Here is a 20,634-nt window from a genome sequence, read left to right as displayed (position 1 = left end):
TAATAGTTGATATACATGGTGAGTCTTTGTTGAGTAGCTGAAAACTGGACTCATGTAACATAGATTGAAAAAAGTGGAACAAAAATTTAAATTCCAGCAGTCTGACTCCCAGGGCTCATGTTCATAGCCCATCTGGATACCACTTTCCACTTAACACTCACCTTTGACAATTGTATAAAAACTTAGGTGCTAACCAGCAAATAAAGTTCATAGATATCAATGTGTACACATATGTGTACACATGCGCCTACACACACATTACTACCTGAGTCTAAATTGTAAATTATAGTGTAGCTGTAATAACTAAGACCAAGGGGAAAGAAATGATTCAAAAATAGACAGAAAACTAAAAATATATGTTGAGTAATAACTCAGTAATTATTATAATAAAAAAGGGCTTGGAAAAGGTGATATAGGAAAAATCCCGCCCTGTACTTTAATGTATCCTATTTTTCTTTTCTAAAAACAATCATCCCAAGAGGGTTCCATCTGTAATCTACCACAACAAAATAACGTGGCTTGGAGAAAATGACATACTGGACAGACTGTTACCTGCAGGAAGCTGCATACTCAAAACCTACCTTCAACACACACATAATGAAAGTTGTACCCACTTGTGCTGACAGCGCAGTCCACACAGCGGAACTTTGCCTCTCTATCTACAAAGGGATGACCTTGATGAGAAACCTAAGCAAAACATTCCCTCAGAATGGCATAATGGATCTCCAGAAGTAATGTTTAAGATTTTATTTTATATGTACAGCAATATTAGCTACAGTATACTATAAAAATAGGTGACAAAGTAAAATCTATATACTGGAAAATTACTTCTTCATGTATTAAACTCCTGTGATATTTTGGTATGGTCAGGTAAGAATTTAACTACACCTCTTTTTTCTTTTTCTTTCTTTTCTCTTTTTCTTTTAAGATTTTTTGCTACAGGGCACTTCTGCTCACTGGAGAGACAGAAAGTGATAGAGACAGAAAGCAAGAAATCACCCATCCAGAGACAATGGCCATGCCACAATCCCTTCTCCTCCATTCTCCTCTCTGGATCTTGGGCATGCACACACACCAGGCCGGGTTCAGGACTCAAGTCTCAGTCAAATACGTAAGAGTCCAGTGACATAACCAATACTCTATCTGCTGGTCTCAGAATTTAACTACATCTGGGACCAGCAGTTAGCGTAATGGCTATGTCGCTGGACTCCCATGTAGTCGACCGCGGTTCATGTCCCAGACCCAGTGGCTTAAAACTCACGCTGGGTGTGTGTGCTTGCGTGCCCAAGATCCCGAGAGGAGAATGGAGGAGAAGGGATTGCGGCATGGCCATCCCCCCAGGGGGTGATTTCTCACTTTCTATTTTTCTGTCTCTCTCTGTCTGGCGAGCGCACACGCCCTATGGCAAAAACCTCTCCAAAAAATAAAAATAAAAAATAGAATTTAACTACATCTTAAGGTAGCTGAATCCCACGTGGCTGTGTGGTTTGAATCCTGGATAAATACACCAGGCACGTGTATGTATACCCAAAATCCCAAGAAGAGAGAGAAATGAAGGAGAGGGTACTGTGTCATGAGCATGCCCCATCAAGGGATGGATCTCTCTCCCTCCCCCTTTCTCTCTCTTTCACTCTCTCTCCCTGGCAAGTACATGCATCCTACAGCAAATTAAAAAAATAATAATAACCACATGATTCTATTCAATTAGGGCAAATATGATTATATATACCCAGAAAAAGTGTGTCCTGCATGTATTCTATATACCTCTCACCCTAAGTAATTAAAGCAATATCAAATCTATAGAAAATTAAACACTGGATATTTTCGAAAACTATTAGCTATTCATTGACAAAACTGATCTTTCTTAATGTTTTGTTTTAATTTTTATTTTTAAGACTATGTACTCTGAAACTATGAAAAGACAAATGCTTCGATTATAAGGCATCATTGTAGACTGAATAGTTTTCTAGCTAAACGCTACTAAAGGAAATTTACAGACAAAAACTCTGTACTGTCTCTGTGGCATAGGCCTTAGAATACTGGGCTGTAGGGCTGGAAGTGACAGGCTGACCACAGGTTGTAGTCCCAGATCAGCCCAGAATCCTTCCAGGAAGGCGTTTAGACATCCAGGATTCTGAGGAGCTGGAGGGCTGAAGAAAGGGGATTGTGGCATGACAAGACCCTGTCATGGGTGATGCCTTCTCTCTGTCTTTTTCTATCTGTCTCTTGCATGTGCTCTGTAGTGAAAAAAAGAGGGAAAATTTAACATCTGTGGTGAAAACGAAACATGTCACTTTCATCCCTAATTTCTTATGAATTGTCGTTGTTCTAAAAGTGGTTGTTTTAAAACTGTGTTTTCCCACAGAAACCATGTTACAATCAGGCTAAGGTGTCAGGACACACCACAGCAACAAAGCCTTCAGTTCAAGGTCACATAGCCCATACTACCTGAGCCAGAACTGGAAGGATGTGACAAAAATAGACTCACAAGGACCCTATGTTCTACCCACTCACCGGTTAAGACTTCCTCCTCTTGATATTACTTCTGAGATGTCCTTAGGTCTAGAATTACTGTGGATGACATGCCTTTAAATATTCCTCATGGAGCCCCGTGGTACTTGGGCAGGAGAAAGCCCAGCTCACCAGCTCGTCATGGGACAGACTAGCAGCTACTTGTGACCTGTACATAGATACATCAGAGCTCCCCCCACAGGGAGAACGACTGCAGCATTTGGGAGCGGTGGGCGGGGGGAGGGGAGTGGATGGTGACCATCCTCCTGTGAGCTCAGGAAAGACTGCTCTGAGCAGTGATACACAGCTTTTGGCTGTCCTCCCTTCCCATCAGCTGTCACTTCTGTTATCACAGTGCCTGCCACAAACAGCCTCCTCACTTGTAATTTGCTGCTTCTAATCTGTCATCTGAGAAATCAGATGACCAGAACTGTTCGAACTGTGTGTAAATTAAGAGCCAAGCTCTGGGAGATAGCCAGAGACCCTCTGCTTCAGGAGAGCAGGTAGCAGGTCTCTTGGCAGCCATTTCCTTTCTTCTCAGAGCTTTCCTTGTCGAATTCCCTGCTTGACAGTTTCAAAAGGGTGACCTCCATCTGTAAGAGGTGTTCCTACTGTACGGTGCAGAAGAAAACACACCGGAATGCAAGGAGAAGACATACGCTCTAGTACATGTGCTGGCCCTTGGCCTTGGGACCTTCCAACTTACAATGCTTCTCTGTGTTCCTGCCCTCGCGACTAAATTCGGTATCACCATATCCGTCCTGCTTACCAATCAGTCAGTGAGGTATAATGGATTACAAGTTACAACCTACCTTTTTAAAAGCTTTCTATGGGGCATATGCACTCCCCAGAGAGAGAGCAAGTGAGAAATCATCCCCAGAAAAAAGGTCCCGCCACAATCCCTTCTCCTCCATTCTCCTCTCAGGCACTCACCCCCATGCACTCAGCGTGTTTTCCAAACTGCCAGGTCCAGTACTAAAAATGCGCAGTCAGCCATGTGGGTGCTAGCTGCCTTAACCAATATGTCACTGGCTAGCCCATCAACATAATGGTGAAGTGGTATGAAATACTGATCATTCAAAGGGGTCTCTAAACAGCAGCCGCAGGCCAAATCTAGCTTTTTAGCTTGTGGCCTGTTTTTGCAAATAAAGTTTTATTGGAACAGTCTCATTCATTCCTTTATGTATTATCTTGTACTACAGTGGCAGAGTTCAATACCCGCAACAGAGATCAGAGGGCCAACAGAGCCAAAAATATTTAATATCCAGCCCTGTAGAGAACAGGCTGACTTTCTGACACCTCTTGCCTAGAAACATTTTGTTTTCAAGCAAACAACATTTTGTTTTTACACACGTGCACACACATATACACCCAAGTTGCTTTGTATGATATAGCACAACACAGGGCAAATGCTTAACAGAAGACTTTCAATAATTACAGTTTTATTAATGACACACAAGAAATTCATTACACAAGTTTTCTGCTATATAACTTCATTACTGAGAACAGTAAAGTTCTCAGAATTATTTTGAATCCAATTCTTAAAAAGATAATTAGCTCAGAGCTGAAATTTATTTTAGGGGGAAAAAAATCAGTATTACATTATCCCTATTGTGTCTCACAGCAATGAGGGCAACCAAGCTGCCCGGAGTTGTCAGTGCCAAACACACTGAGGGAGCTCAGATATTAATCAAAATGACATCTCCAATTTTTTTTCCTTCCTAATCAGGCCTAAACATCACGGGACATCCGGCAAATCAATAAGCAAAACTGAATGCTCTCATGACTCCCAAACTGGCAGCACTGCACAGTTTGCAAAAGACAAGAACCCACAGCTCTGCACTCGTACCTCTCTACTTAAGTCTGCCTGTTCCATGAGATGCACATGCCCACCAAGGACCCGGAACTCCACCCTGGCATGCCTCTGTCTATGACAGCTGTCACAGAGAGCATCATGCCAAGATAAAATAGGCCTGGACGAAAGTCCCTCTGAATACGCTTGTGTAGTCTGCCAGAGACTCCTGGATGAAGGGAGAATAGGCTGCTACACAGTACTGGTGGAAAGCAAACAGGTCTCATATTCCATCCTCCACATCTGGAGAAGGGTGTAGAGAGAATGACCCAATACCCCGCGACCTTCCAAACTACACCCACACTTAACCCTCCACTTCTACCAAGGCAGACTTCTGGACTATTTAGGAGTCCACTGCTGTGTCTTCAAACCCCTTCCTCTGCTTCTTCTTTATAAATTCCTTCCTCAAAACATTTCACTATCACTTTGTATTTTCCCTCTTTGGAGTCTAGAGTTGATCTAGTAATAAAAAATCTGACAAGCACCTTCATGTCAACCTATTTTTATTTTATATATTTAGAGTGCTAGAGAAATGGAATGAAGAATAGGTTCATTCATACTTGGAACTAATTTTGAACCATACAGAAGGAGCAGGTAGAAACAAAGCTAACAGACAAAGATACAAGAAAAACTCATTGGAGTAGAAAACACAGAAATCTACACCTAAAGAGGTGAGACATGCTAAGGGAACTCCAGAAGCCCTAGGGGAGTCTTAGAGAAGAAAGCTAAGGTTGCATCTATCTGCCGTTGGGCAGCCATGATCAAAGAGCCATTATGGTTGGTCAATGTAAAGGTGAGCTCATTTGTATTCAGTGTACTGAGATCCACGAACATTTCAGTTAGTTCATTCATTCATTGCTCATCCATTCATTTACTCACGAGCAAGGCACTTCAGTAAACAAGCATCCCATATGCTCACAGAGGTCTTTTTAGACTGTTTTGCTGTTTGCTGGTATTTTTCTCCATAACTTTATGAAAATACAAATGGAAAAGCTTCCCCATTCCATATTATTCTACTTGACACAAAAAGGATAAGACAGAATTAAGTACAGTGAAGATGACAAAAGCATTGTGACCTGCTGAAATTCATCTTGGGAAATGAGTTCATTAAATTTTAAGCAATTTTGGAATTGCAGAGATTAAAGGCCACCCACAATGATGCCAGGACCAGACACAAGACTGAAAGAAACAGCATGAGCTTACTTGACAGGAATAAGTGTGGTGAGGAAAGAGGGACCATCACCCACTGCCACAGGGAATGTTAGGGCTCAAACGAAATGGCCAATGACATGACGCTTTAAAGTGAGGGGTTCATCACAAATAATACAATTATTAGTAATATTATCACCTGCTATAAGTTCTATATTAGGTAGAGTTGAGGTTGTGTTTATTTATTTTTAACATTAGTGCATGTATGTATATGTAAGAGAGGGAGAAGCACCCTTAACAGGGTCTCACTGTACCATGATTCCTCTCCCCAGCCCTCTAGCTCTTGAGAATCTTGGATGCCCACCCACAGCCCCAGAACATTTTCGGGCCAACCCAGGGATCCAAAGCCATGTCAACCAAGTGGCTATCAGCACTGTACCCCCTAGGTTGGTCTTGAGTTTGTTTTTCCACTATTAATGTAGATAGCCAAAGAGGTAAACAGCCTCATTTGGAACAAATCTTCCATAAATGAATTCGGCAATATATGAATACGTATTACTCAATATGGCAATTCTAAACTAAACTTCAAATAGGAACTAATATAAATAACCAAACACAGGAGAATCCTGAATTAAAGTATGGTGTGTCCATGATGGTCACTACAGCAATTATTGCCAATTGACAACTCACTCCATCCTTTTCTATCCTATGCTCTGCTCTGTGTACAGAGAGGCTGTTGCTCAGAACTAAATGCTCTTCCCCTGTGACTTCCAGTCCAATTAACCTAGAGGAGACAAGTGCAGAGGAAGAAGAGGCTTTTTCTCTGTTTTGTTTCAATCCTGTACCTGGCAGGAGCTGTTTCTCTTCCCTGACTGCAGGGGTGACCACTCCTTCTGGGCTTCCGTCCTCACTGGCTTCCATTATCACTGGGTTCCATTAACATGATTTTCTTCTCTGTTGTTTGAGCCCTAGCATTGGTAAGAGCTTCCTGATGCTGCCAGTGTCTAGATGCTGGAGATCTCACCACCCATTCCCATCTGTTCCCCAGTCCCTACCCACACCTCTGTACAAAGTTGTTTCATTAAAGTCTCTTCATCTGACCTATCTGGGTTAAATTCAGTTTCCTTTCAGAATTGTGACTGAAATACAAGATAGACATCTACTTATGGACAGGAAAAGACAGACAGTAGATCAAAATATTAATACCACTTATCTTTACATGGTAGGGTAAAATTAATGTCTCTGTTTCTTTATTTTTCTAATGTTCTATAACATTTGATTACATATTTTAGGTATATAAAAAAGAAAGAGGGGTTCTGGACAGTGGTACAGTGGTATAATGTGATGCTCTGCAAGACTGATCCACAAGAGAAGATTCTAGGTTCATGTTCAGAGGCCTCCCTGACTACACCAGGCATGAGCATGCCTGTGATTCAGGACTGGCTAAAGTTGGGCTAGATTGTGGCATTGAAGTTGGAGGTGCTATCTCCCTGTGTGTTTATGTGTGTGTGTCTCTCTCTGTCTATAGCTCATGGAAGAAGTAAATAAACATTTTTTAAAGTAAAAAATAAATAATAAAAGTAAATACAAATTGAGAGTAAATATAATATCAAAAAGTACTACTAGTTTGGCAACCTCTTTTTCTTCTCACCCCACTGGAACATATTAGGTTGTTCTGAAATTCATGAGGTATTTTTCTATGCAAAAATGCACCCTGACTTTCCCAACAACCTAATACTATATAAAAAGTCACATAGCCTGAAAGGATCCTAATGGAGAAATGGGGCCATGAAGACTTGTAAAGGCCCAGATATTTCTTTATTTCTTACTGGATTCTATTATTTGTGAAAAAAATATGTTTGTTTTTAAGGAGACTACAATTGAAAACACAACTGTAGACACTTATGAATACATATGGTTCACATACTCATTTTACAAGTAGAAGTCAAGGTTTTGCTGTGTTCTTTGATAATCACAGTTATAGTTAAGTATTACTAAGGGCTTACCACATATAGGCACTGTTTACAAGCACTGTAGGTATTTAATCCTAATAGGTATTTAATCCTAATCCTCATTTAATCCTAAAAGGAAGACAGTCTCTGTCACTCACATTTCATAGATGAGGAAACTGACATGCAAATAATTTTCCAAGGTCATATGATGGGACTTCAAAAATATTCATAGAAAAATGGAATTAAGATATGAGTTTATTTTGGTGCACAAATTTTTGAGTTCTATGAAGCTTTTCATAAGCATTTTCCATTAACTTTTTGAAGACCCCATATATAATTCTTCATGAGGGCAAGCCCTATTTTAGAGCTTCTTTTACCCATTATACTCAACTGCCATTTATATCAATAAATTACTTAACAACTCTAAAACTACTAATTGTGTGTATATCATGCAAAGAACAACAGGGAATCTCATTGGCTCACCACTTAATTATCTGTGCAATCTTTTTTTATTATTTTTTTTCTTTCATTTATTTATTTTTACATTTTTCTACAAACATTTACTTTGCATAGCAAAAAATATCTGTGCAATCTTAAACATTTATGAATCAGATCTCCAAATTCTTTATCAGTGAAATGGTGAATGAGATCTCTCCTACCCACCCCAGAAGTCTTAAGAATCTAATGAGGAAATGAATGTGAAAATCCAGCATAGCTCTAAAACAAGGCACAAATTTAAGGCAGTATTAGGTTGTATCTTCTATAAGCTAGTACATTAGTCATTATCGTTAGCCCATGAGAGTCAAGTGCAAAGAAAATCGCAATTATTTTGGTGAAGTATGCTCTGAACTAATATTATAAACTATCTAGTCTGTTAATAGCACCCATCATAAACCCACCACTGATTAATCAATAGGAATCATGCAATAGTTTCAGTAAAATGTACTCTAAGCACACTCCCCTGACTCACATTCATTAATTATCTCACCTCATTTGATATGTTCCCAGCATTTTCCTGAAACATGTTACTCCTACACAGTAAAACACTTTTGAAAAAACCTTCAAGGGTCAAACTATATATTCTCTACATTACAGTATCAAAAGTTCCACTGAGTCACTCAGTTTTCAGTTTCCCTGACTCAACTTTCTGGAGTTTTGTAATTAATTTTACTCCATTATTACAGATCATCAATTAGCTCAAAACATTGCTGAGATGGTGAGTATGCTGAAGGAGGCAGAATTTAATGATAACTTGAGACCAGGAGGACACTAAATTTCTCTCTTGTTAATAATTAAAGTAGATAACTTATGTTTTTATTTATAGCTTCCAGAAATATCCGGCTCATTCCTTGCCCTGCCCTGTCAGCTAATCATCAGTTGTTCAGGATCTGACTTGGGCTGCTGTGTATTATTTTCCACACATGCCTTCAACCAAAGCCATTAAATACAGCCCAAATGAAGATGAAAGCAAGTGAGGTCACCATCATATCTTCTCTGAATCTCTTTACTGGGCCAAATGCTTGAACATCACAAATAGAGAAAGGAAGAAGAGTAAAATTTCAACGTACCTGTTTCAATTTCCCAGATGTAGACAGAGTCATCTGCACACCCAACAATCAAAAAGTTCTCAACTGGGTGCCATTTGATCATCCTCACAGGGAAAAGGTGCTTCCGAGCACGCAGAAGGCACCTCTTTGCCTCAAGGTGAAGGAGAGTCACGGAGTGGTCACTGCACACACAGCAAACCACCTGATCGCCTCTTAGCTGTGAGAAAATAACATGCCTGTGTAAGTCAATAGTCAAATGCTTTCTTTATGGGATTAAATCAGATGTAATTAAAAAATGTTGCTAAAGCCCCATTTACAAAAGGATATTTCTGCTGTCCACAGCACCTCTCCCCCTAACATTCTATGCAGGAGTTTTAAACATGGAGTAGAGTTTAAACTCAACAATCAGGAAGGTCAAAAGATGGAAGTAAAAAGGAGAACTCTAGGCAAGATCTACTTATAAGATAAATGAAGGACTTGACTATCACTCAGCAAATTCAGGCAGTGAGGCAGACATCGGAAATAATGCAGAAGAAAATAAACCCCAGAACTAATTTGTTGCCACAAAAAGAAGCTATTTGTAGACACAAGCTTAGGCCCAAGGGTATCGAGAGTTGATGTTTTCCACTTAAAGCCTCAAAATGTGATTTGGTGCTGTTCCCAGAACTATACAGATTCTAATCCAAACAGGAAACTCAGTGTAGACACAATCTAAAAGAAGTAAGCATTAGATAGTTCCAATAGAACGTACAGTCTCAAAGACACAAGCACCAAAAATAGGCTCACAGGACAATGATCCCTAAGACACGTTTTGGAAAGTCAGCATGTGGTTACCTTGAACAGAGTTTAGGACAATGACCATCCTTCTGGGTGCTACCGATCCAGCCAAAATCTAAGCTGCTATATTTAAAGCATCATTTCAGATCCCTTGAGATCTTCCAGTACCCATCATTAAGCTCTCTGCGGGGCATTGGGGAATATGCTTGGGGAACCTAATTGTATTTTATGAAGACTACAGAAAGTCTGAAGGAACAAACATCATAAATGGCCAGTGTGATAGATCTTGAGCCTAGACTTTTAGAGTGGATCAGATGCTATTTCCCCCCAGTTATCCTACCTCTTAGAAAACCTGCCTATCCCCCAGGCTTGAGGGTGGGTGGCCCTGTGTGTTTCAGGAAACTTCCATATATACATGTGAATACAAATCTCATGGCCCAAGATGGCACATTGGAGCGACCCACCCTAGATTCATCAGAACTCATTTTCTAAGCATTTGAAATTGTGAAGTTAAAAGAATTTGTAAGAAGAAGCAAGAAAAGGAAGCAATTATAGAAAAATGGGTAGAAGATCTTGGTTTCTGAATTTATAGTTCAGGCTTCAAGAAACTTTGCTATAGGGATTTTTTTGAATGTCCGAAGGATTGCCTCAACAGCCTTTTCACAAACTTCTGTTTTATTGGACTTTGAATAGATCTTAGTCCTTAGAATTAAATCATCTGTGACTGAGGCAGCAGTAAAAGAGGTCAAGAATAGAACTAACTTGGACTACTGTTCTGGAGCTGAAAGAATGACTTTAAAAAAAGAGAGAGAGCGAGAGAAGAACCTTACAAATAGATCTGTATCAATGTATCCCAAATCACCACATGAAAGTTTCTGTTTGTTTGTTTTTAAGTCATTTAACTGTTTCACTGTTTTGTTGAATTATCTGTGTTGCTGGAATATTGTTTTTATTATGTCTTACTACAAAAATATAGTGTAAATTTTCTCCGAGTTTAATTTGGAGCTGGATATTTATTTATTTATTTACTTACTTACTTACTTACCTACCTACTTATTTATTCAGCCAGATGGTGCATGCCCTCACCAGAGACAGAGGGTCTTAAAGAGCACTCTCAACAATGGACATGGTCATGCCACAATCCTTTCTCCTCCCCTCCCCCATCTCATCAGAATGTACACATGCCCAGTATGTTTTTTCAAGCTGCTGGGGCAGTTTTTAGAACTGCATCTGGCCATGAGGTATCCAGCTCCCTTACCTACTGCAGTATGGGCTGATCCTTAGAATTAACTTTTTAATGATATAGAGACATAATTGTTATAAGTCGATGACATAACTTACAAAATTATTTTACTTCTGTTGACCTTTTATTAAAGAGGAAACTCAAAAGTTGGTTGTTCCCATTTCTTATTTGTAGGATTTTTATTTATTTATTTATTTATTGCTGTAGCACAATGTGCTCACAGTAGAGACACAGAGAGAGAATCATCCAACAGAGGGGGGATGACCATGCCACAATTCCTTCTCCTCCATTCTCCTGTGAGGCTTTTGAACATGTCTATACATGCATCTAGTATGTTTTTCAAACCACCAAGTCTGAGACTCGAAACACAGTGCAGGCCATGTGGGATCCAGTGCCTTAACCTCTATGCCTATTTGTTCATATTCTAATAAAGATATAAGCTATACTAAAGGTAAATTTATTTTTTTATTTAGTATTTTATTTATTTTTTTTTAGGGAGATTTTTTGCTATAGAATGTGTACACTTGCCAGAGAGACAGACCAAAAGTGAGAAATCACCCCCCAAAGGCAATGGCCATGCTGCAATCCCTCCTCCTCCATTCTTTTCAATGGATCTTGGGCATGCACACACAAGTGCCTGGCATGAGTTTTATGTCACCATGTCCAGGACTTGAACAGCAGCCAACTATGTGGGAGTCAAACAACAACCACTAGGCCATCTGATGGTCAAAGCTGAATCTAAAGTGACATTTCATGAGAAAAATTATACATAAACTATCTTATTTTGCCCAGTACAAGTTAGATATTCATTAATTTATTAAAGTCCATTATTTGTTGGGACCAGCAGTTAGCGTAATGGCTGTGTCGCTGGACTCCCATGTGGTCGACTGCGGTTCGAGTCCTGGACCCGGTGGCTTAAAACTCACGCCGGGTGCATGTGCGGACGTGCCCAAGATCTCGAGAGGAGAATGGAGAAGAGATTGCAGCGTGACCATTCCTCCTGGGGGGGTGATTTCTCACTTTCTGTCTCTCTGTCTCTCTCTGTCTGTCCGGCGAGCGCACGTGCCCTATAGCAAAAATCTCTCAAAAAAAAAAAAAAGTCCATTATTTGTTAAGTAAAATAATAAGCAAATAAAAACATGTTTAAGAAAATGTATCTATTTATCAATACTATAAAAAGCAATTGTTGTGGACTAGCAGATAGCATAATGGTTATGACACTGGACTCCCACATTGTTGACCACAGTTCTAGTCCTGAACCCGGCAACCTAAAACTCACATCGGGCATGTGTGCATGCACACCCAAAAATCCTGAGAGGAGATGGAGGAGAAAGGATTACAGTGTAGCCTTCTCACTTTCTGTGTCTCTGTCTCTCTCTGTCTCTATGGTGAGCAAATGTATCCTATAGCAAAAATCTCTCTAAAAAATAGGCATTTGTTGAAGGCAAATGTTATATGTAATTTATATAGATTCTCACATTGTTTGACTTGTTTGCCATTATTTGACTTGTTTTTGCATTGACTTGTTTATGGCTTTCATTTAAAAAAATGAAACACCTTTAAAATTAAAATGCAGAACTAAGGAAAAAAACAGTATAAGCACTTAAAACAGTAAGTGCAATTTTGTAAAGCTAAGAATTGATTAAATTTTTACTTTAGAACCAAATTATGTGCATAAGTTATAGTAATAAAATTCATGCAAAATTTAGGAATATATAAAGATCATTCTTAAAACTTTTTTATTATAGGCACACATAACATTTTTTTTTCCTTTTTTGTGGTAATACAAGTTATTTTTCCTTGTTTTTAAAAAGTGTTCTGTGATGTTACATAACTTTCAAATGTATGTGCTATTTTCACTTTTTGTCTTAACTTACTCTGTTGTTCTCTGGTGACATCAAAAGACTTGTTACTGGACCAGCTTCCAAAAAGAATTTATGCAAAATTTCTTCAGTAAAAATATTCCACAAGATGACACATGACTCTCGATCCCCAGAGACCATCCAACTTTGGTCTACCTTCGAAGAGAGACCATGTGGGTAAAGCAATGAAGTAACACTTTGGTGATGGCCTTGAAGAACTTTGTGAGGTGGGAAATCTGAAAAACAACCAAACACCAAATAATACAAAAGTTATTTTTGTTCAGGAAATAGTCCTGAAATTTTACCTTGTACTTCTTTTATTTTTTTTTTTGTAGGTTTTTGCTATAGGGCGCATGTGCTCATCAGAGAGAGACAGAGACAGAGAGAGACAAAGTGGCAAATCAACCCCCAGGGATATGGCCATGCCTCAATCCCTTCTCCTCCATTCTCCTTTTGGGATTTTGGGCATGCACATACATGCACCCAGAGTGTTTAAAGCCACTGGCTCCAGGACTCAAACTACAGAGTTGGTCATGTGGGATCCAGTGCCTTAACCATGCCTCTACCTGCTGGCCCTATTTCATACATTTTTAATATAGGGAAACTACATAGAATTAAAGCATGCACATGGCTAAGAAAATTAGTGAACAACCTTAGATCATCTCAAAAGACAAGTGCCTCACTGGACGTCAGATCATGCTATTGATGAAGCAGTAAAGTTACTTATTTGAAGTTGACTAATTCTTTTTTTGAATGATTGGTTTAATTTTATTTGTTATGATTATTATTTAATTTGCTACAGGCACACACATGAGAGAGAGACAGAGAAAGGGAGAAAGCAAGCTGCCAGGTCTGGGATAAAACCATAGTCAGCCATGTTGGAGTCTTAACACCTTAACTACCACACCACCTGCTGGCCCTGAAGTCCACTAATTCTTTAAGGATGTTAGTAAGTTACTAATTCCAGTGCCACAAAATAGGAAACACTGTTCTAAAAAAGTGAGCAATTCACATGTTTTACTTTCACAAAAATAAGTTCAGAGGATGACTACTGATCTTTAAATTAGTATCACCAGAGCTAGTACACAAGAAAGTTTTACAGAGTATCTTTGCTTTGAAAGCTATTAAGAGATGACCTAGTTGCATCTCTTTGCTTTACAAATGAGAAGTATATTAAGCTCAGAGAGTTTAAGAGACATGCATCCAGGTAGGAAAAAACAAAGCAGAATGTTGAAGAGCATAGCTTTGCTGTTAAACAAATCTGCCTTTTTCCGTGGCTCTGTCACCATGGATGTTGCCTTTCCCTATCACCACATATGCCACATATGAAAAACTGAGTAATGGTAGTCTTTACTTCAGACCACACTGGTGTGGGCAGTGATTTCTTAGCATTCTCTTTAGCACTGGGTAGGCACATGGGTATTTCAAACCGCAGCTGTCCTGGAGCACATGAGAACTGACAAGCTATTGGGTCAGTGGATTACTCTTCTCCCTAAACATCCTGCTTTTCCCTTCATCGTCAGCGAAATTCACTGCTATGGTTGAAAATGAATCCCCAAGAAACACTGTTATACTTTAGTTACTTCTATTCCACCCGGAACATCCTCACTTCATATGCCGGAGCAAACCACGATGAATGCTAATGCAGATGCCTCAAGCCAAATGGCGGTTTCTGCTTGTTTTCTGGATATTAGGATAAATCAGCCTAGATAAAAAATGCGAAGGTCTGCGCTGGTCCACTTACGTTTAACAGCAGCCATTTAGCTGTAGACCAGTTCATTACTTCTCCTCGGTTCATTGCCATTTACTCCCCTACTTTAGTCAATCACTGAATCACAAGTTAGTAAGATTTAGCATGTAGCCAAAGCAAGCTGAGAATGATAGACCATGTAAAAAAACTTTAAATTCAGATTTAGTTTTTATTTATATTAGTTTTGCCATAGGGCATATGCATTTGCCAGAGAGAGACGAGAGAGAAGGAGATGGCCATGCTAAAATCCATTCTCTTGTCGGGTTTTGGGTATGTACATGCACCTGGCTTGGTTTTCAACTTGAACCAGAACTCGAACCTCACAGCTGGTCATGTGGGATCCAGCTTCTTTAACTACCACACCACCTAGCTGGCTTCAAGATTTAGTCTTTACTCTTAAGGATCTTACACTTGAATAGGATTTCTATGATAATTTTAAATTGGCATATAATTTTTTCTACATGCCCTAAAATTTCAATCAAATCTATATCCTTTCTTTACAGAAGTTAGCATACTACAAAACAGTCTTTATTTAATAGGTATTTGTTGTTGCAACAGTCTTTATTTAATAGGTATTTGTTGTTGCAACACACAAAAATGTGGGGGCCAGCAGGTGACATAGTGGTTAAGGCGGTGGACTCCCACATGGCCACCACAGTTTGAGAACCAGATCCAGTGACTTAAAACTCACACTAGGCGCTTGTGCATGTGTGCCCAAAATCCCAAGAAGAAAATGGAGGAGAAGGGGTTGTAGCGTGGTCATCCCTCCCTAGGGGGCAATTTTTCATTTTCCCTCATTCTGTCTCCCTGTTTCTCCAGCAGGTGCTTGCACCCTATAACAAATATCTCAGAAACAAAACAAAACAAAACAAAAGAACACATGTATGTTTCATTAGCGAAGAAATAAAAATTACAACATAAAGACAGCATATTTCTCCTAATTGGTGAAGATTAAATATTTAAGCACAAAGTTGGCAAAACGTTTGGGGGAAAGGTATTGTTGCAAATTATGACTGGAATACATGCATAATGATGTTATTTATAGAACATTATAGATATATTTTCAAAATTAAAATACAAACAACTGTTGGTCTAGTAACTCTACTCCTGGGAATTAATGAGTCAGATGTACCCACATATATACAAAGACAATCAATTCAGCTTTGTCCTAATAGTGGAAGATGAAAAAACCTAAATGTCAATTAATAAGGGTTTTCTTTCTTTTTTTCTTTTTTTCAGTATGCTGTAGGGTACATGCACTAGCCATAGAAAGAAAGAAAGAAAGAAAGAAAGAAAGAAAGAAAGAAAGAAAGAAAGAAAGAAAGAAAGAAAGAAAGAAAGAAAGAAAGAAAGAAAGAAAGAAAGAAAGAAAGAAAGAAAGAAAGAAAGAAAGAAAGAAAGAAAGAAAGAAAGAAAGAAAGAAAGAAAGAAAGAAAGAAAGAAAGAAAGAAAGAAAGAAAGAAAGAAAGAAAGAAAGAAAGAAAGAAAGAAAGAAAGAAAGAAAGAAAGAAAGAAAGAAAGAAAGAAAGAAAGAAAGAAAGAAAGAAAGAAAGAAAGAAAGAAAGAAAGAAAGAAAGAAAGAAAGAAAGAAAGAAAGAAAGAAAGAAAGAAAGAAAGAAAGAAAGAAAGAAAGAAAGAAAGAAAGAAAGAAAGAAAGAAAGAAAGAAAGAAAGAAAGAAAGAAAGAAAGAAAGAAAGAAAGAAAGAAAGAAAGAAAGAAAGAAAGAAAGAAAGAAAGAAAGAAAGAAAGAAAGAAAGAAAGAAAGAAAGAAAGAAAGAAAGAAAGAAAGAAAGAAAGAAAGAAAGAAAGAAAGAAAGAAAGAAAGAAAGAAAGAAAGAAAGAAAGAAAGAAAGAAAGAAAGAAAGAAAGAAAGAAAGAAAGAAAGAAAGAAAGAAAGAAAGAAAGAAAGAAAGAAAGAAAGAAAGAAAGAAAGAAAGAAAGAAAGAAAGAAAGAAAGAAAGAAAGAAAGAAAGAAAGAAAGAAAGAAAGAAAGAAAGAAAGAAAGAAAGAAAGAAAGAAAGAAAGAAAGAAAGAAAGAAAAGAAAGAAAGAAAAGAAGAAGGGAGGGAGGGAGGGAGGGAAGGAGGAGGGATTAAAAAGAGAGGAAAAGTGAGAAACCACCCCTAACTCTTACCCCAGGAGGGGATGATCACACCACTCCCTTTACCATTCTCCTCTCAATATTTTGGGCATGTTACGCACACATGCCTGAAATGTTTTTCAAGCAACCAGGTCCAGGTCTGGAAACTCATGATTGGCCATGAAGTGTCCAGCTGACTTAACCACCATGCCACTGGCTTATCCAGTAAGAGACTTTATAAATTAAAATTTGATTATTACTAATCATTTAGAACAACTTCATAAGCAATGAACTCTACAATATTTTGTGAAGATTTGTTTAAGGATGCTCAGTGAACTGTGTAGTGTGTGCTTGTATCTGTGTAATATAATTGAAAAGATGTATACTGCTATTCTGGTATGCATTTGCATACCACAGAAAGTTTAAGAAGGGTAAAACAAATAGTTAGAAGCAGTTGCTTTGGGTGACAGGAACTAGAAGATTAAGTAAGGAGAGAAACTTCTATTTCTCACTGTATAACCTTCACTTGAGGTGCTTTTTAAAAACAAGAAATTTTACTTTAACATTAAAACAGGGGGCCAGGAACCAGCAGTTAGCGTAATGGCTATGTCACTGGACTCCCACGTAGTCGACCGCGGTTCGCGTCCCAGACCCGCGTGTGCGTGCGTGCCCAAGATCCCGAGAGGAGAATGGAGGAGAAGGGATTGCGGTGTGACCATCCCCTCTGGGGGGTGATTTCTCGCTTTCTGTCTCTCTGTCTCTCTCTGTCTGGCGAGCGCACATGCCCTATAGCGAAAACCTCTCCAAAAAAAAAACCAGGGGGCCAGCAGGTGGTTAATGCCCTGGATTCCCACATGGCCAATCGCAATTAAGTCCTGGACCCAGCAACTTGAAAATAATGCCAGGAATGCATGCGTATGTGCACAAAATTCCTAGAAGAGAATCAGGAGAATTGCAGCATGGCCGGGATCCCCACTTGGGGGCTGATTTGATTTCTCACTTTCCCTCTCTCTGTCTTTCTCTAGTGAGCAAACATGTTCTATGGCAAAAACCTGGGGGGAAAAAATAGACAAACTTATCAGGAAAAGCCAGCAAATTCTTTAGGCCTCTGCTCTTCTGTAGTTCAGCTCACTAAAGTTGAAGCTTAGATAAATTAAATAAACTTAACCTTTTAATAAGGAACCGCCTTCTAGAAGTCCTGCTTTGGCAGCATTCAAAGCCTGTGTAATAAAAATCGTCCCATCTTCACAGCCACATATGAGTTTATCAAGACTTGGGACATACTCTGATGAAGTGACCACGGCAGTGCCTGCCCCATCTCTGAACTTGGAGAAATGGTCAGTAAGACTTTGTGACACAATGTGGTGCTTATCAAAGTTATCTTGAAGGGCCCAGGTGGTAGTGATTGGTATTTCTAGAAAGAAAACACACAGAAAAGGAAAATTGGGTTTATCAACTCATTATAGATATGGAAAATATTATCAAGGCACCATCCCTTTAAAAATATAAATAAAGTCCACTACCCTATACCATATTCATATGATCAGCATTATTCCTTGTTAGTTCATGTGACATTCATTTGAATTATATCAGTCAAATTATTATTTGAAATCTATAAGCTTCATAATTTTGCCTGCTTTTACATTGGTATTTAACACACAGTGGTACATGAGAAAATTTTCCTTGTGTGTAGCACCAGCTTACTCACCTTAGAAAACCCAGGGGCCAGGGGGCCAGCTACATGGCATAGTGGTTAAGGTGGCTGGATCCCACATGACTAACTAAAAGGTTCAAGTCCTGGACTCAACAGCTTGAAAAACATACCAGGTGCATGTGTGTATACCCAAAATCCTGAGCGGTGAATGAAAGAGAACGGATTGCAGTGTGATCATCTCCCCTCGGAGGTGCTTTCTCACTTTCTCTCTCTCTTTCTCTCTCACTCTCTCTTGCAAGTATATGAGTCTTATAGTAAACTAAGAAGGAAGGAAGGAAGGAAAGAAGGAAGGGAGGAAGGATAGAAGGAAGGAAGAAAAGGAAGAAAACCACTGTGTTAATTTCAAATTTGTTTTTGGGAGACATGGGATTAGAAATGGAGACTCTCAGGGACCAGCAGGTGGCACTGGAGACTCCTACATGGCCGCAGACTATGGTTTAAGTCCTGGACCTGGTGGCTTGCTTTCTTTTCTTTTTCATTTTCTTTCTTTTTTTTTTTCTTGAGAGGTTTTTGCTATAGGGTGTGTGCACTCGCCAGAAAGACAGAGAGAGACAGAAAGATAGAAGGCAAGAAATCACCCGCCCCAGGGGAATGGCCATGCCACAATCCCACAATCCTTTCTCCTCCATTCTCCTCTCAGGATCTTGGGCACACACGTACCCATGCCTGGTATGAGTTTAAGCCACAGGGTCTGGGACTCGAACCATGATCGACTATATGGGAGTCCAGTGACATAGCTATTACACTAACTGCTGGTCCCCACTGGTGGCTTGCTTTCTTGCTTTCTTTCTTCTCTCTCTGGTCAAATTAAAATAAATGAATGAGTAAATAAAATTAAAATAATTATTTAAAAAAAAAAAAAGGAATGGAGACTGTTGGGACCAGCAGATGGCATAATGATTACGTCACTGGACTCCCACATAGTTGACTGCAGTTCATGTCTCAGATCTGGTGGCTCAAAACTCATGCCAGACATGTGTGTTTATGTGCCCAAGATCCCGAGACAAAAATAGAAAAGGGACTGCAATGTGGCCATCCCCCCCACCCAAGAGGGTGATTTCTTGCTTTCTTTTTCTCTGTCTCTTCAGCAAGCACACATGCCTAATAGCAAGAAAAATCTAAGTTAAAAAAAAAAAAAGAAAGAAAAGAAAAAGAAAAAGAAATGGACTCTGTCATACCTTTAGGAGAACCATCGAACTTAGATACAGGAACATCGGGGATGTGCCACAAAGTAATTCTTCCTGAGACTTCTCCAGAGAACAGTACCTTATAGAAAGGCTCTTTCCTTTCATTCATGTAGCCCATAACAAAGGGACGGCTCTGTTCCAAAACAAAAGTGAGCTTTTAAAGTAAGCAGGAAACATCTAACTGTAGAGGGCAAATGGTGTTTTCAAATAAAGTAATAAGATGTCACTGATGAACTAAATCTTTTCCACTTATTTCCTATCACTTTGAAAGTTTCAGATCCACTCAATAAAATCATTTGTGATATGGGACAAAGATAGGTCTTCATAAAACAAGAAGCACAGGGAACCAGCAGTTAGCGTAATGGCTATGTCGCTGGATTACCACGTAGTCGACCGCGGTTCGCGTCCCGGACCCGGTGGCTTAAAACTCACGCCGGGCGCGTGTGCGTGCGCGCCCAAGATCCCGGGAGGAGAATGGAGGAGAAGGGATTGCGGCGTGACCATCCCCTCTGGGGGGTGATTTCTCGCTTTCTGTCTCTCTGTCTCTGTCTGTCTGTCTGGGAGTGCACGCGCCCTATAGCGAAAACCTCTCAAAAAAAAAAAACAAAAACAAAAACAAAAACCAAGAAGCACAGTCATCCAGACTTCAGGGAGGTGATGAAAGTATCGAACGCTTATTCACCGTGTTCTGTGTATGTATTACGCACGCTGCCATGTGTGAATACTACTCTCAGGGCTTCACATGTATTCAGTTAAATCATCCCCAATAATTCCGTGAGGCTGGCGCTATCATTATCTTCATTACAGACAAGCAACCTGGGAGTCACGAGGTTGACTTATCTGTGTTGCTAGAGATGGCAATGAACTTCAAACCTAGTGATTCTGACTCCCCGGCCCATGTCTTGATAATACTGTCCCTTTACGGAGGCCTGATCTCCTTAAGGTCCCTCAAGCTCCAATAGTGAGGTTCCAGAGCAACAGCTAGACCCAGTCATAGCTGCGCACACGACG

The 20,634-nt window shown here is 39.4% G+C and overlaps 1 protein-coding gene across 1 annotated transcript in view; it reads right to left on the bottom strand.

Annotated features, from left to right (window-relative positions):
• The window catches only part of WDR72 (WD repeat domain 72), a 223,968-nt gene that overhangs the window by 174,043 nt on the left and 29,291 nt on the right, over window positions 1-20,634 (bottom strand). Inside the window, exons 9-12 of the mRNA XM_027775611.1 lie at window positions 19,615-19,756; window positions 17,891-18,136; window positions 12,909-13,129; window positions 9,033-9,228 (exon numbers count right to left, since the gene is read on the bottom strand). Coding sequence (XP_027631412.1) covers window positions 9,033-9,228; window positions 12,909-13,129; window positions 17,891-18,136; window positions 19,615-19,756 — 805 coding nt within the window. The remainder of the gene's footprint in view (window positions 1-9,032; window positions 9,229-12,908; window positions 13,130-17,890; window positions 18,137-19,614; window positions 19,757-20,634) is intronic.

Source organism: Tupaia chinensis, unplaced genomic scaffold (genome assembly GCF_000334495.1).
Source record: "Tupaia chinensis unplaced genomic scaffold, TupChi_1.0 Scaffold000576_1, whole genome shotgun sequence".
Classification (NCBI taxonomy): Eukaryota; Metazoa; Chordata; class Mammalia; order Scandentia; family Tupaiidae; genus Tupaia; species Tupaia belangeri.
Note: the sequence above shows the minus strand (reverse complement) of the source record. Positions and strands in the feature narration are given on the sequence as shown.